The sequence below is a fragment of the Blennius ocellaris genome (genome assembly GCF_963422515.1).
Source record: "Blennius ocellaris genome assembly, chromosome: 17".
Lineage (NCBI taxonomy): Eukaryota > Metazoa > Chordata > Actinopteri > Blenniiformes > Blenniidae > Blennius > Blennius ocellaris.
In genome coordinates this window covers 13,907,524-13,923,110 of record NC_137666.1, presented here as the reverse complement: position 1 = coordinate 13,923,110, position 15,587 = coordinate 13,907,524, and the positions used below count along the sequence as shown (strand labels likewise).

General features: G+C 43.2%; 2 protein-coding genes across 2 annotated transcripts; one reads left to right on the top strand and one right to left on the bottom strand.

Moving 5' to 3' along the window:
• Window positions 1–5,497: 5,497 nt before the first annotated feature.
• On the top strand, window positions 5,498–9,805 carry tmem54a (transmembrane protein 54a). Its single transcript, XM_080513395.1, has 6 exons — window positions 5,498–5,631; window positions 7,536–7,729; window positions 7,871–7,930; window positions 8,045–8,242; window positions 8,354–8,491; window positions 9,465–9,805. The coding sequence occupies exons 1-6, from the start codon at window positions 5,619–5,621 to the stop codon at window positions 9,603–9,605; spliced, it is 744 nt and encodes a 247-aa protein (XP_080369521.1). The 5' UTR covers window positions 5,498–5,618; the 3' UTR covers window positions 9,606–9,805.
• A 104-nt stretch (window positions 9,806–9,909) lies between these two features.
• On the bottom strand, window positions 9,910–14,857 carry LOC308142811 (putative histone deacetylase 1-B). Its single transcript, XM_080513394.1, has 14 exons — window positions 14,730–14,857; window positions 13,934–14,046; window positions 13,733–13,850; window positions 12,920–12,994; window positions 12,693–12,831; window positions 12,463–12,604; window positions 12,287–12,379; window positions 12,082–12,190; window positions 11,829–11,969; window positions 11,494–11,602; window positions 11,273–11,403; window positions 10,994–11,164; window positions 10,825–10,876; window positions 9,910–10,736 (listed from the first exon to the last, which is right to left on the bottom strand). Exons 1-14 carry the CDS (start codon window positions 14,779–14,781, stop codon window positions 10,709–10,711), a joined length of 1,473 nt encoding a protein of 490 aa, XP_080369520.1. The 5' UTR covers window positions 14,782–14,857; the 3' UTR covers window positions 9,910–10,708.
• Between the last annotated feature and the right edge of the window lie 730 nt (window positions 14,858–15,587).

The window sequence follows — 15,587 nt, the reverse complement described above, 5'->3', positions numbered from 1 at the left end:
ACTGAAGTCAACGGAGAGAAGTAAATTCACAATAATTCGTTAATGAAGTCATAATAGAATTAAGTTGCTTGAATAGATCTATTTTTCTTCTTCCTTCTGCTCTCCTTTTTAAGAATATTAATATAAAAATGACTCGCATTCGAGGGCACATATAGATATATCCTGCAAATCTATATTCTAAAAAAATTTTCATTTTAACTTTATATTAAGCATTTTTTAATAACCGTTGGGAAATGCACTGCACAGGGCCTCACAAAGAGGTCGTGGTTCAAATTATGCAGGCCTTCCTGTGTGGAGTTTGCATGTTCTCCCAGTGTGTGCATCTGTTTGCATGCTTGACCTGTCCAGGGTGTATCCTGCCCTCGCCCACAGTTAGCTGGGATTGACTCCAGCAACCGATGAGCCTGCGCAGGATTAAGCAGTGTAAAATGGATGGATTTTTGGAGAAAAGGTAGATTTAAATAAATTTGTATTTCCTTCCTGTCAAATGCAATTGCATGTTTTATGTACATGTTAGAACCTTTTTGTTATTGGAATGCCAAAAACAATAGTGTGTTTCACTCTCCGTGCAGAGCAATCCGTTTCATTTAAAGCTCTGAGTGGCAATATGAGCAGAGGTCTTTGTGCGATTGTAAGATGCTATATTTCTACACATTACACCCAATTTATTTGATGCACTTTGATTTAAAATGTGACAAAAAAAAAGTCCAGTCTGAGTTTGTGTATCATAACCATTAAGTTACAATAAATCCTTTAAGGTATTTTATGTCATAAAATTGGTGTATTCAGCAATGCAGATTTTGATATAAATTAGGTTATGTCACACCGTTTTTATTTATAAAGCGCTTTCACACAACCATGGCTGCAAATGCTAAGAGTACGATTTAGTAAAAAAAAAAAAATCTAAACACAAGACTATGGAGTTGCATTTTTTATGTTTGAAAATTTGAAAACTGAATTTGTGATGACTCATTTTGAAAAGGAATAATAATTTAATAACAGTTCCCATCATTTCAGGATCAACATGCTCCCAGTTTTCACAAAACCAGCATTCTGGAATATCCCCCCCAGAGCTGAGCCCAGCTGAATGTTCAGGATACACACCCTGAACACTGGACAGAGTGACAAACATTTATTACATATTTAACCTCAAGTGAATGTATTGATCACGACCAGAGTACCTGTTAAACTGGCACATGTACAGGTAGAACATAGAAACACTATTTAAAAGGTTGACAGACCTCAAACCCATGGCAATGAACTATACTAATCACGAGGCATCATTGGTGAGAAAATTCATCCTTTGTCCCCATTGGATAAATTCATGTTTGGAGTGAATATACGATATCTCAGTGCTCCAATTTTGTAATACTCTGGAGGTGTGGACACATCCTTTTGAACACCTCCCCCCCTTGATAAATTAATTTTCTTTTAAATAGATTCCCTTGATGTTGACATAATTAATAATTGGATCAGCAACCTCAAGCTGCTTGAATAAGGACTTTAGCACAAGAGATCAGTTCAAGATAAACTTTAAATTAGAGACTATGTAAACATCTTTCCATTTTTTCACCCAACCTGGAAATAGGAGGGTCTGACAATTTTAGTCAGACTCGGAAGTTAAATCATACGACAAGCTGTATCCCCATACGTCTGAGTTTTAAACCATACACAACTGGATTATTGCTCAATGTTTATTCAGTTAGAGAACCATTAAAAAGATGTTGCAGTTATTCTGATTTGTCCATCCTCCTGTGAAAAGAGAATAGATGGGTCAGTTTTCATGTAGTAGTTGGACAATCAATTGAAAAAAAAAAAAGTACCTGAATAAAGACAGGAATGTTGATCGGAGCCCCTTCAGCATAGGCTTCCGTCTTCTCACATTCCTCCCAAAGCGTCGGGTCACACCTTTGCCTGTTCGTTGCCTTGCCACTTTTTCCTCATAGCTTAGTTTCTTCGAACCATCCACACTTCTGGAAAACTCAATCTTGGCACGAACTATTGGTTCCACGTCGGGGTCGTCTACCTGCACTTGACCCTTATCGGTTTTCTTAAAATCCCGGTCGTCATTTGCTTTAACGTCACCTGGAAAGTGCTTTTTCCTTTGGGATTTCTTTGACACTATATCGTCCATGTTTGGGGAAGTTAGATCCTCAACCAACAGAACATTTAGACCAACGTCTGCTGGCAAAAAGTTGTCATCTTGTACCATTTCTGGGTTTACCTTCACAGGATCTCCCATCGTCCCTTCTATTCCGAATTCCTCTGCAATGATTGCAATGCCTGGTTGTGGAAAAATGGGCCATCCATTCACCCTTGTGAATGAATTTGCATCCCACTTCTCAGCACTTTCTTCCAGCTCATTGGTCAATAGATTCGGATGGAGATCCTCGGATGGAGCGTCATTCAGCACAACGTCTCTTTGCTGCGAGTCAGGAGTTGAAACGTCTTGAGGTGGAGAGTCATCACAGTCTTTACCATCCTGCCCTGGAAACCAGAGGGTCCGCCTGCTACCTCGGTCCTGACTCACAACCACTACGCCCTTGCATCTTGATACGGAAGCGCCAGAAAGAATGACGTCCTCAGCAGGGTTGGGAATTTCGGTCTCAGTGTGGTTTGGAATAGTTCCAGGGTCCGTTTCTGGTGGTTCATGGGTAGGATGTGTAGCACTTTGATGGTTGTCTTTGTCTACAAGGACTAAGGGGCCTGTGCTGACTATGGCATTGGTACCTGAAATGACCGGCTTGCACTGAGTGGTCATTAAATCCAGTAAAGTTGCATTTGGATTCTAAAAAGTGAAATACTTACCAGGAACGGTCTTGGCCGAGAGGCTTTTACACTTTGAACTGCAACAGTCACACACCTTTACGTCACCATTTAGTTCTTCCCACCTGAAAAGACAGTCATCATTTTAAAGGCAATATGACCCCCATGCATTAATATTTGTGCACATACCTTGATTGGATCACATTATAGTTGCACGATTTAGAGCCATAGGTGACGCCAAGATCTGAGACAAGCACACTGCAGTGGATGTAAAGCTGGAGGAGAAGAAAAAAAGTTGGCAAAGTTTGTTCAAGCCAGAAAGGACATTGCAGGAAATCCCAAATATTCACCTCAGATATAAGATGTGATGTATTCAGAACAAAATTAACCACATTTGTTCTGTCTGAAGCCACGAAATGCACAATGGGATGGGGAGATCCTACTGGAGTCGCACACCTAGCAGAAAGCAGCAACATTTCAAGTAATTGTGGTTGTAGTGAGAATTCAAATACATTCTGAATTGCCTGCTTACCCTTTGTTTAGTATGACTGCATGCCTGGGTCTTGTTTGAGGCTCAGGGGATGCAGAGACAAAGCAGGACTGGACAAAAAGCTGTTGATCTGGTCCAATGCTGGCAGAAACCTGCAGGTTGACGACTTGGCCTCTTTCATAAAGATTTGACTCTGCCGAATGGCTCCAGGATACTGCGGGAGAAATGAAAGCTTTGGACGATTCACGGATACTGTCAAACAGTTGCACTTTGAAAGGAAGAGTTACTCACAAGTCATTGGGCTAATGCTGAAACGTCTACTCCTTTCAGGTGGAGTCCAGGCAATGTTTGGATAGTTTGACCTGAGCGTACCAAAATTAGATTGCATAATTTAGGATTAGCTGAAGGAGGACTTTTCAAAAGTAATGAACGTACCTCACTGGCATGCAGGAGATGTGAATAGCGGGGGGAGTCTGCCACCAGCCTGTGGAAGTTTTTTTTAAATTCAAGTGGAGTGAGTTTGTGACGATGTCTCGGCCTTCCTGCATCTGTAATGCAGTTTTTAAAATTTGAAAAAGCCTCCAAACACATGAGGAAGTAGAAGAAACCAGTTACCAATTTGGTCTACGTACCACATGTGTGGTTCCACACAGATCAAGACCGTAAGAGAACACAAACTTATCTGGCAGCTCTCCATTACTATAGCAGCCGTCACCCAACTGCATTTCCTCGCTCATCAGCCTATGGCCAAACATTGTCTTATCAACCACCACAGTGAACTTGGAGTCGTCACAGAACACCTCAAGCCTGGGAACATTCATGACGGGAGGTAAACCAGCAAACGTATCAATCTCCGGGGTCCTCCAGGAACCAAAAACGGAATGATACGGCGTAAAATCTGCACTTTGTTCAAACTGAATTGGCACAAAACTCTCAAAAAAACGGGACAAATGTGGAGGAAACGCAGTGTCCCGATATCTTCTCGCATATTGAGCTGCAATAAAGTCTCCAACAAAAAGACAAAGAACGAGGCCTTTCCATAACGTCCCCATCGTGAGCTTCACACTGGTCCAACTGCAATGGCTGTGCGGTGACAGGTGTTCCATTAATAAGGCTCTGCAGGCAGAGCAACAGGTGGCAAAAATCAAACTGATCAGGCTGACAGGAAGTTGCCCTGCAGTCACATCCAATGCTGCAACATTTTCACTTGTAACACCAGTGATATTGTCTGTTTTCTTGAGCAGGATGCAAAGTATTCAAAGGCCATGATATAGAAAACTGCTTAATTTAAACCTATATAAAAAAAATGAAAACAAATACAATCTATTGTCAGAAATATATGTCATGTACAGCAAAATGTGTTTCCTGTATTTAACCTCTCCCTCCCGTTAGAAACTATTTTCTGACCACCAGTCCATACGATGCAGGCATACAATAAATGAGGGTTCAGTAAAATGTCATTTTCTGCATGTTTCATCTTGTCTTCAGGTATGGAAAGTACTGAAAATATGTACAATTACTGTTACATAATAAACATTAAGATTATACTTAATTACTCATAAAAGTGGGTTACTATTGTTAAAAATACTGAAAAGTATTTGTCAACAAGACATTACATTAATTTCTCCTGTACAAAACATCCACATTCAATGCACATTAGGGGTCAACAGTAAAGTATATAAACAAATTAAACAAACATTAGTTTAAATCAGGAATTTTCTCTGTTAAGTAAGTAACCATATGGTATCAAAACTGCTTATCAAGATCTTCAAATATCATTTCAAATTGTCGCCGTACTCACACATACAAAAAATAAACTGCTAATATGTTTGGAAAATGATACAAAATCAACAAAAAGTACTCATGTAGTGTTGAAAGCGTTTGAAATTAAATGAATTTCTTGACGATGCGTAGTCAAAAGTTTGGATACATTTATTTCTTGACAGACCGACATTTTTAACCCTGCAAAATTATTTATGCACTTTTATTTCTATTCATGTCAGGCTGTTTGAAAATTTCGAAGTTGCTAGAACAACTCTGATGATTTAGTAATAAGTTACACGAATTCTTAAGGTGTTAATAACTCTGATTTTGAAAAAAAAAAAATCTGCATTGTTTTGCCCTGGTCAAGAACTTGTACAACATGCGCCAGAGTAGCGTAAGGGGGCGGGGCTTGACGGCTCAGGGGGGCGGGGCTTCACGCAGGTGAGGGACAGGCAGCCTGTGTGTTCTCAGGTGAGCCGCAACGGAGGAGCTCGACGACCCGCCGAAAGACGAAAAAAAAAAAAAAAAGCCTACAAAAAATGACTTCAACGTTACTTTCTCAATAACATGCGCTGAAGGAGGGGATCCACGATCCACCATGCAGAATTCAGGTAAGTTCGTACTTTTTGCGGAAGTGGCAGAATGCACGTTGTGTGCTAAAGTTTTTTAGGCGTGGTCTGTGTGCTCGTAAAACGAATAAACAAACAAACAAAAAACCCGACATAGATTTTTTTTTTTTTTTTTTGCGTGTGTGTATTTTCACTCTTCACGTCAGTGTAGACTTATCCAATTAACTGCATAGTTTCTCCGGAGTTGTAATCATTTTTTCCAAGTAGGAAAATGAAACAAGAGGGATTTCCCATTCATGGGATGGTTTTAAATTATTATGAACTATCTATAGCAGAACACGGGAAACACGTGAGACATGGCCAGGCACAATACATCTCATAAGAGTGTCATTACAACACAGAAGTCTTAGAGCCAAGTGTGAAACTCCAATAATGGTGCAATGTGTAATATGTCAGTAATACCAGTTTTATGTGGAAGTAGTGAGTCACTGCAGCGTGCAGCCTGGCTCTTTGCAGCTTTCAGCACTTATTAAAAATGCGCAAGAGGTAAAATCACAATCCTGAAGCACTTTGTTAATTTTTTTTTTTTAAGTAAGACAATGTTGAAAGTTAGACATCTTCTCACTGCAGTAAAAATATGAGCTGATTTTGAAACTGATTGTAGCATCATATTGCTTAATATGAGCAAAGATAAGTGGTATTCAGCTGGTTATCCTTGTAAAAATATTCAAATTCAAAACCGCCACATGTCAAAGGAAAATATAAAATATCAATATCCAGTGATGAACTGAGGACAGACTCGACATGACAATGACTACAACATGTTGTGGTGTCATGCTGGTTTTCTGAGGCTTCTTAAGAGTACTTTCTGATTTTACTTGATATTGACACAGAGGAATATGAATGTCTTTCACAATTTCTTTACGAGTTTAGTGTTTTTGTTACTATCCTCTATTGTAAAATATCAAACTTCCACCACATTTAGGCTTTATCGTGTGATAAGCATCAACTTTTCATCACATTTTTCTTCAATTGTTTGTTAACTTCCTCTGCTTATTGTTCCTTGATCCTTTAAAAACAAATGATGTATTGTTATTACCGAAAAGTTAATTGATTGGTTGGATTTCATATGTTTATTTACTCTCCTGCACAGTCAGGTTTTAATATTTCTTGTAATTCTGTATTATATTTATATTTTCTGCAAATAAAAGGGAAAAATAATGACATGCATTGAGATAAATACTATGTTTCACTGCTGTAGTACACTTTTTTTTTCCAGACTAAAAGTATATATGGCACTATGAAACAAACAATATTATGACCACAAACACTGCACATACTCCAGTTATTCTACTGCACGGCAGTAATGAATGAGACAGACCGACAGCGGGTATTTACTTGCCCCCTCGGGGCAGGTGGGAAACATTTGTGAATGTCAGACCACTGCACCCAAAAGCTTTGTCCTGTTGGTTCAAGGGTGTTTCACCTTTCCAAAGCAGAAGGGATTAAAAAAAAAAACCAAAGATCAATCCCGTCACCATGAAGTTGCTGCAGCCATTTTCTGCATGCAAGTGTGCGAGATCTTCAGCCGCCTCGGCGGGAGATAATTGCGGTGACTGCTTTTGCAGCGAGCGAACCGCAGCCTCGCTTCCTCTTTTTTTTTTTCCTTCTTCTTCTTCTGTGGAAACCACAGTGCTTGCACTGAGCTCCCGCGGCGTGCTGAAGTCACAGCTTTATGTACCTTTCAGATCACATCTAACAAGGCCGCGTGCCTGCTGATCCCCCATTAGTCCCCGCTGTGAACACATAATGGTGCACACGCAGCTGGTATTTACGTCGGCTGATGAGGGATCAAGCAGCCTGACGGCAAAAAAAACCCCAAAACAAATCTCCTCGCGACAAGACTTTGACCGTTACTGTGAAAAATACCACATTTCTGCCCGCAGTGTGTTGCGCCAGCCTCAAGGACAGCAAGACCTTGATGAAGATGGGGCTGGGGCTGGTGCTGGTGGGACACGTCAACTTTCTTCTCGGCGCTCTGGTGCACGGAGCAGTGCTCAGACACATCAACGTGCACGCTCAAGCCCGGACTATGGTGTACGCCATCGCTAATGTCATTGCCATCGTGGCGGGCCTGTTGGTAAGCGATGCGACGTAGCGTACGTAAACATTTACATTTACATAAAGAGATGCTTACTCTGTTAATAAAACACTTGTTACTTGATGATCACGGGGGGGGGGGAAATCCTTTAAACCATCCACGACGACGCCTCTCTTTCAGGGAATTATCAGTGGAATCGCGGCCATCATTCTGTCCAAAAACAAGAAAAACAAGATCCTGGTAATTACTGTCCTCTGCTCCATTTAAAACCTGTCGTCACCTGTGAGAACGTTCTCTTTGTTTCCACATAGAATAAACAACTGACACCGTGTGAATATTTATTTAAATTTGCAGAAGTGGACCCTGCTCGTCTTCAGCCTCTTTGCGGGCCTCTTGGCTCTCGCCTCCACGGTGGGCTTGGCGGTCTCTGTAGTGAAAGCCATTCTCCATAAAGGCCGAAGCCTGCTGACGCACTGCAACATCATTCCCGACCCCGTCGTCGGCTCCTCCAGCATCACATATGAATGCCCCTTCGATCCCACCCGGATCTACGTGAGATGAATATTTGGCGTATTTCTTTGTATAGCGTTAGTCGGATTCTACAATTTGACTCGGTTCCATGGAGGTTATTCTTAACTTTCTGCCATCTTCATTCTCCCTCAGAGCACAACGATCATTTTGTGGGTGCCGCTCATCTTGATGTCTCTCGTGGAACTGGTGTTCTCCTTCCGCTGCTTTGTCGCCTGCGCTACGTTCCTCTACCTCTGTCCCCGCAGGAGGAGGCCCATCAGGGCCAGACGGGTAAGCTTTCCACACCGTCAGACCTGCAACACTTAGTCTTAACATAAATGATCCAATGATGATCCAGTGTGAGAACATGTGACCGTTTCAATCTGTTGTCACAGTAGATTGTAGTCAATCATCGCATCACTAAGTTTTGACAGTCAGGTCAACTTTGTTCACTGCTTCATGTCAATGATTATTAGAATTAAAGGTTAGAATCAATGAAAACTTAATGGAATAGACGCCATTTAAAATTTGAATAGAATCGTGCAGCAGCTCTGGAGTCGGTCAATTTCCAAAAATCAATGACTTATTGGTTTTACACAAAATTGCAGGGCGACTTAAGCATCCAGGTATCAGTTTGCTGTGCAGATTTCCAAACAGTACATGAGTTCTTGTGGTCGATGTGCTCAGTCACTGGGCTGCTGGGAACTCTTCCTTTAGTCTATTTGTTGAGTTTTACTTACCAATATGTGATATTAACAGTAAACTGATATCCACTGATAGCCTTAACTTTGAACTGAAGACTCACGAAGGGAAATCAAAAACTGTTCACCTGTAGTAATTTTGCCCCAGTTCATCCAAAGCTTTATCTATTCGTGTAACGACATCCTGGTTTAGTTCTCTGTAAACTTTTCATGCTCACATACTGAAAAATGGTTTGTGTTGACTGCAGCTCCCAGACAAGTTACTCAGGTTTGGAGGAGTCCTGTACGTTTCTTCTCCTGCAGGGCGATTCTACAACAATAATGTGTAACGTAAGAAAGGCGAGTTGGAACAGGCCTGGATTAAAAAAAAAAGAAAAAAAAAAAGCTGTTGTGTCTGGTGGCTGTTTAAACACGTTGAGTTTGGGATTTTTCCTCACAGATGTTATACGTTTCCAAAACCTGCTTTAACGGCATAACGTAATCAAGTTAGAGATTCAATAGGTAGAATTAACTAGTCACATCATCAAGTGTTTCGGAGGTGACCACCTCACGCTTTGTTTCAGGTGCGCATTCAGCAGGCGCAGACTCCGACATCGCCTCCACCTCGACACTCGGAGACGGACGTGGAGGCGGAGCCCGTGGAGGCGGAGCAGGACGACCTGCTGGAGGGCGGCGCCGCGGCAGAGCAGAGTCAGTGGCTCTGAAGAGGTTCCATATACACGGCTTCGCTCAGCGGGAGGCGACCGGCTCTCATGAAGTTCTTGTAGATCCTGTCTGTTACTCAGTTGTACTTCAAAAACATTTGATCTCCCCTTTGTTTTTTTAGAAGGAACATTAATGCTGTTGGTTTGAAATTGTTTGTATTCACATGTATCATTAACTTTCTTTTAAAAACTGGATCGTGCCTTGTCATTTCATCCTCACTTCACGTGATCTCAGAGCATTACAGCTGTGTTTAAATAACAATTGAAGCTCCCCGGGGTTTTTGTTTGGTTTTTTTTGGGTCAGGTTTTTACTGATTTTTGTCAAGAATACAAATATATACAACAAATTATTAAGACATCTGTCTCGCTTCTCCTCGGACACTCGCGCCCAAAGTTCAGGGAAACACAAACTTAACGGCACACAAACATTTTCAATACTGTGAGGCGGGAGCGCCTCACGTTTAGCGATGATAAAGGATACATACTAAATAGTAACCGAAAGAAATAAGAATGGAAGTTGCTAATACTGTGCCATGTAGTAGCTACTGGGGTGGGGTTGGGTGGGGTGGGGCAAGACCAGCGACTCAAATATATCACAGGAACAGGATCTATTGAACCAACATGCTTCAACTACGTATTTAAAGGCACAGGACAAGAATGGGACAGAAAGACATGAAACAGTAGCCAAAAATATCTATGATTTAAATAAATTAAATCCTCAGATATATAAAAGCAGGTGTGTGCTAAGCCGGGGTTTTTTTGTTTTAGTTTTTTTTTTTTACAGAGTTGTCCACCAGAAAATAGAGCAAAAAAAAAAAAGAAGCATAAAAATAAAGAAAACGTATACAAAAACCATACTTGAAAACTCTCAGTTTGACTTCAGTCCATAACAGCAAGGTTGAAAAAGCGTCCTAGAAAAAAACACAGAAAATAAAAGGTTTGGTTCTCCGTCCCATCAGGGAGGAGAATCCCACTTTAAAAAGGTAATAGTCCTTCACTGATTTTTCCCTCTGCAGCAGCCAGAAGAGAGGATTCATCCCAAACAATCTGGCTTCATGGTCCTGACTGATCTGTTGCTCGGGCGTCGCTTGGTGCGGAAAGACTCACGGGGTCTTGGACTCCTCTTTAGGCCTGAAGGACGCAGAGGACAGACATGATGAGTCACACCGGCAGCCTCTTTGGCAGCATGTTCAATGTGCGTGTGGCATTTTTTCCTCACTTTGACGTGTCCATTTTCTCCTCCTCCGGCGCCTTCTCCTCTTCTTTCACTTCTTTTAAAAAGGGAGAGGAAAAATGACATTCGTGTCAGCCTTGACACCGCGAAGTTGAACTTTAAAGTATACATGCAAAATGTTGTGGGTGGGGGAAAAATTAAAATGGGTCGATACCTTTCGTTTCCTCCTCACCTTTCTTCTCCTTTTCTTCTCCCTCCTTCTCTCCTTCGGATTTGGCTCGCTTGGCTTTCTTGAAGCTGGCCGCGTTTCTGCGGCCCCCTTCGCCTTCGTCCTCCGAGTCGGAGAACTCCTCCTCGCACGCTATCCTCTTGTCGTGAGCGCGGACTGGAAGTTAATCAAGACGGGAGTGGAATTAAACAACAGATTATTAAGACGCTCCCAGACCTGTGGAAGTGAAGCGACGGGGGAAGGGGGGGGTCGAGGGATCCTCACTGGAGATGCGCTTGTTGGGATCCTCCTCCTCCTCGTCGCCGCTGTCCTCCTGCACGGCGTCCTCGGGGATGGCCTGCATCTGCACGCCGGGGGCGTGGGGCAGCATGCGCAAGTTCTCAAACAAGCGCTGCCTGCGGGGGGGTGCAGGGGACAGGATTTGAACCAGCGAACTCTCTTAACGTCCGAAAACCCCCGAGTCGGAACAAGTCTGTTGAACTTACTTGATCTTCTCCAGGTAGTCGTTGGTGTTCTGGTTGGTCATGTTGGAGGGGCTGATGTGCAGCTTGAAGTCCGGTCCAAAGTATTCAAAGTAGTCGTTGTAGGGGAGCTCTGTGGACGATTGAAAGAGAAATGGTATTTTGTGGGTGATTATCGGTCTCTTGTCCACCTGCTCAACATACAGCAGAGAGATTCTAACGTCTCACTCGTGAGAAAAGGAGATAAAGACGACCGACACTGAAATAAGTTCCTTCCAGCACAACATTTAAACTATCACCAACTTAGCATTGCTTATGTGGGTCATTCAACTCGGTGCAAAGTACAAATAAAGACGCACCATTGGGGATGGAGCTGTCCAGCGCTACGGCGGTCTCGTATGTCCAGCAGCGCGCCACGTTGCGGATGGTGTAGCCGCCTCCGCCCAGCATGAGCAGCGGCAGGTTGAAGCTCTTCATGTACTCCACACACTTGGCGTGTCCTGAAAGCAAGACAAGCATAACAAATCCATCAGAAACGTCAGAATCCCGCTGATAATTTGTCACGTCTGTTCAAAAAAACCAAAACGCTCAATCCCGAAAAGGCCCGGTTACCTTTAATGGTGAGGTTGAAGCATCCGAGTCGGTCCCCTGACAGAGAATCAGCGCCACACTGCAGAACCACGGCACTGGGCTGGTACATCTCCATCACTTTAGCCATGATCTACACCAACCACAGCATCCAATCTCAGAAACAACACACTTCTGCACACCTTATCCCTAAACTTGCGTCGATTACAAAAAGGCTTCATTTGCTCACCGGCTTGAATATGGCTTCATACGACTCGTCGTCGATCCCGTCTCTGAGCGGGTAATTCACAGCATAGTATTTACCCTTCCCAGCCCCAATGTCCTGAAGACAGAAGGGAAGATGTCAGCCCGCCATGTTCTCACATTCCTGTGCGAAGCCACGTTCAGTTAAAAAAAAAGACTCACCCTGAGGTCGCCGGTTCCGGGGAAATACTCCCCGTATTTGTGGAAGGACACGGTCATGACGCGGTCGGTGGTGTAGAAGGCCTCCTCCACGCCGTCTCCATGGTGGATGTCAATGTCTATGTACAACACTCTCTGGTGGTATCTGAAGAAAAGCAAGGAAAGGTTACGTTTACTGACCCGAGGTGAATCCCTGAGCAACAACCAGCTGCCTTACAGACTTTTCTACTCACTTCAGTAACTCCAGAATCGCCAGCACGATGTCGTTCACGTAGCAAAACCCTGAGGCCTCAGATTTCTTGGCGTGATGCAGGCCCCCAGCCCAGTTGATGGCGATGTCCGTCTGCTGCTTGTTCAACTTGACGGCACCGGCTGGAGCGAAACCACAAGGAGGAGAATTAAACAGAGCAGTGGCGTGGTCACGCAACGGTAGGACAACTGGCCGTCTGCGCAAACGTACCGACTGAGCCCCCCGCCGAGAGCTGGCAGAACTCAAACAGGCCGTCAAACACGGGACAGTCCTCGCCCACGTTAACTGTGAGGAAAACAAGAGCACAATCAATCGAGAGATATGCTATCATCGGTTTTAAAAGACAAGAGACGTGCCTGAACCGACACGACCTGGATCAATATGATTCCTAACAGCAGTTAAAGCAGAAAAATTAAATAGAGAATTTCTCATCTTTTTAAACCTTCATCTATGTTGAGACAGAAAGCTTACTTTAACGGCACGCTTTTTAACAGTTGCAGTTACATGAGCCAAAGGCAATTGAGTGATGTCAACTCTTTGAGATTATTAGAGAAGATTGAAAATATGTTCAGATCTACAGTAGTGGTGTGACTCAGTTTATGAGCCGAGCAGGGTGGGTGTAAATGGCTCATTGGAATTGATTCCCACCACCAGAGGTTTTGGTTTCACGCCCATTATGTGATGCCGTCACATGCTTATCGTGCAATGTTGAGAGAAAAATGTCAGTCCTGGTCAATACAACGCCGCTCGTAAACATATTCAAGTACTATTAATGCAATAGCAGAAAGAGATGTACAGTTATAGAGCCAAGTATCAAGTTAAAGCCACCGAGAGCGTACAAAATCCCTCTTTAACACTGGTGGTCTTCCACCGTGAAGAATCGTGTATGCATACCACAAAGGACCAAAGTCCATAATGCAAAGCATTGTGGGATTCATCCACTGGCTGAATTGCATGACGCTCATCCAGCCCGTTCAACGTCCCAACAGCTCCTGCTTGGGTTACAGAGCTGAACCAACTTACATCTCTGCATTTGTTTGCTGTACTCTGACATGTTGTCCGGCCGGATCGAGCGCAGAAATTTGATGTAATCGTCGCTGTGGTACTTGGTCATCTCCTCTCCGCTGGCTTTGTGCGGACGCTGTAACGAACAAGCGGAGAAATCAGAGCTCGAGAACACGGCAGACGCTTCGTGGGAGAGGTGGGAGTCGCATTCCTACATACGTATATCTCCATCTTTCTGTAGAGGCCATAGTTGAGCAACAGGTTGTGTGTCATGCGGATCCTGTGGGGCTTCATGGGATGGCCCTGGCCATAGTAGTAATTTCCAACGTCGCCTGGAATGAGAACAAACCGATTGATTTAACATGCAAAAAAAGTGGAAAGAGGGCAAGGCAGAAGCTGCGCGAAAAGAAGTGATCCTGTGCAGAGGATTTTCATGCACTGGAGAGTCGGCGAAGGAATTGAACAACACCTTTGTGTGCACGTCTGCTCTGGACACTGAAATCAATTAATCTTCACCCCCCCCCCATCCCCCCAACCCACACAAGATACTCTGAATATTCCCAATACTGAGATTAATACCCAGCTAAGAGGTTTTACAGTCTGCTATGAACCGGGAAGTCAGGCTGAGGCTCTTTAGCATTTAGCTCCGCGTTAACTAATTGTAATGACAATGAAGTGCTCGTATCACCATTGTTAGCACACTAGCTAGTAACTAATCTAATTAAAGTGCAAACAATCGGACGAAACAAGGCGCAAAACGGGTCTCCGACGGCGGCGCGTGCACTTGGTGGAAGTGCGGAGATGATATTCGTGCACAAAGAGCGTGTGTGTGTGTGTCTAAATGTGTGTGTGGAGCGGATGAGTAGAGCCGCTCGAGCTAGCCATGCTAGCTAACGTGCAGGTTAGCGGGAGGGGAAAGACACGGAAAACCTCCGCCGGGGACAAATAAAAAGTGGCCGCTTTCGGTCACCGGAGTGCATCCGCCGCCCGCAGTGCGAGCCCGGCGAGTACTCACCGTCATAGTAGTAGCAAACTTTTTTCTTTGTTCCTTGAGAAGTGAGCGCCATTTTTTAGTCCTTTTTGGCTGGCTTTCAGCGCACACGCCGCAGGAGACAACAGCGACAGGAGGCGGAGAGTTTGTACCGTGGCCAGTCAACGAGAGGGTGGTAATACCAGCGGCCGGCGACAGGGGGCGACCGAGCGGAGATCTCGCGATCTCGATCTATCTATCGGCAGATGGCGGTAGTGTAACTTCACGGATGTCAAGTGACGAAGAAGAAGGAGAATTATAAATTTCACATAAATAAAAGCTATTTTCTCAGAAATACGTTAAGAAAATAAATGTGAGTAAGAGTAAATGTAACTTATTTGAATTAGTGAAATCAACAACAGCAACAACAAAAATCAGTATCTTTACAAGAATATATCAAGATGTCAAAAATATTTGTTTAACATACAAGACAGTGGTTATCTTTCTATTCGGGACATAAATAATCTAATGTGAGCCAATCATAAAATCATCCATGCATAAAACTGATCTTGCTATCTTTACTGTGCTTCATTCCGTATTTCAAAACACCAAATACTACAATAACACCGCATACAGATAGATTGAAGATATACTGTACCAGGCGGGGGATATTGCTGTATTAGTGGAAGATAGACCATGAATAATATTTCAAACGTATAATCCAGTTTATACAGACAAATCTGACAAGTAATCGCACACATACTTATACTTATACACTTATTGGCAATTTAATGTCACTTTATAATCTCATATGCATGTTATTGAACTGAAGGAGAAAACTGCAGCACCCAAAGAAAACCTAGAGGACACACCAAAGGGTCCTATAAGTTTTTTAAGGACTTT

Excerpts from the sequence above, each read along its gene's own strand:
- tmem54a (XM_080513395.1), top strand. Across the intron at positions 7,931-8,044 it reads ACAAGAAAAACAAGATCCTG|AAGTGGACCCTGCTCGTCTT; the intron begins GTAATTACTGTC and ends TTAAATTTGCAG. Across the intron at positions 8,243-8,353 it reads TCGATCCCACCCGGATCTAC|AGCACAACGATCATTTTGTG; the intron begins GTGAGATGAATA and ends ATTCTCCCTCAG.
- LOC308142811 (XM_080513394.1), bottom strand. The coding sequence starts at position 14,781 with ATGGCGCTCACTTCTCAAGGAACAAAGAAAAAAGTTTGCTACTACTAT. Across the intron at positions 13,851-13,933 it reads ACAGAAAGATGGAGATATAC|CGTCCGCACAAAGCCAGCGG; the intron begins GTATGTAGGAAT and ends TGTTCGTTACAG. Across the intron at positions 10,877-10,993 it reads AGGTGAGGAGGAAACGAAAG|AAGTGAAAGAAGAGGAGAAG; the intron begins GTATCGACCCAT and ends CCTTTTTAAAAG.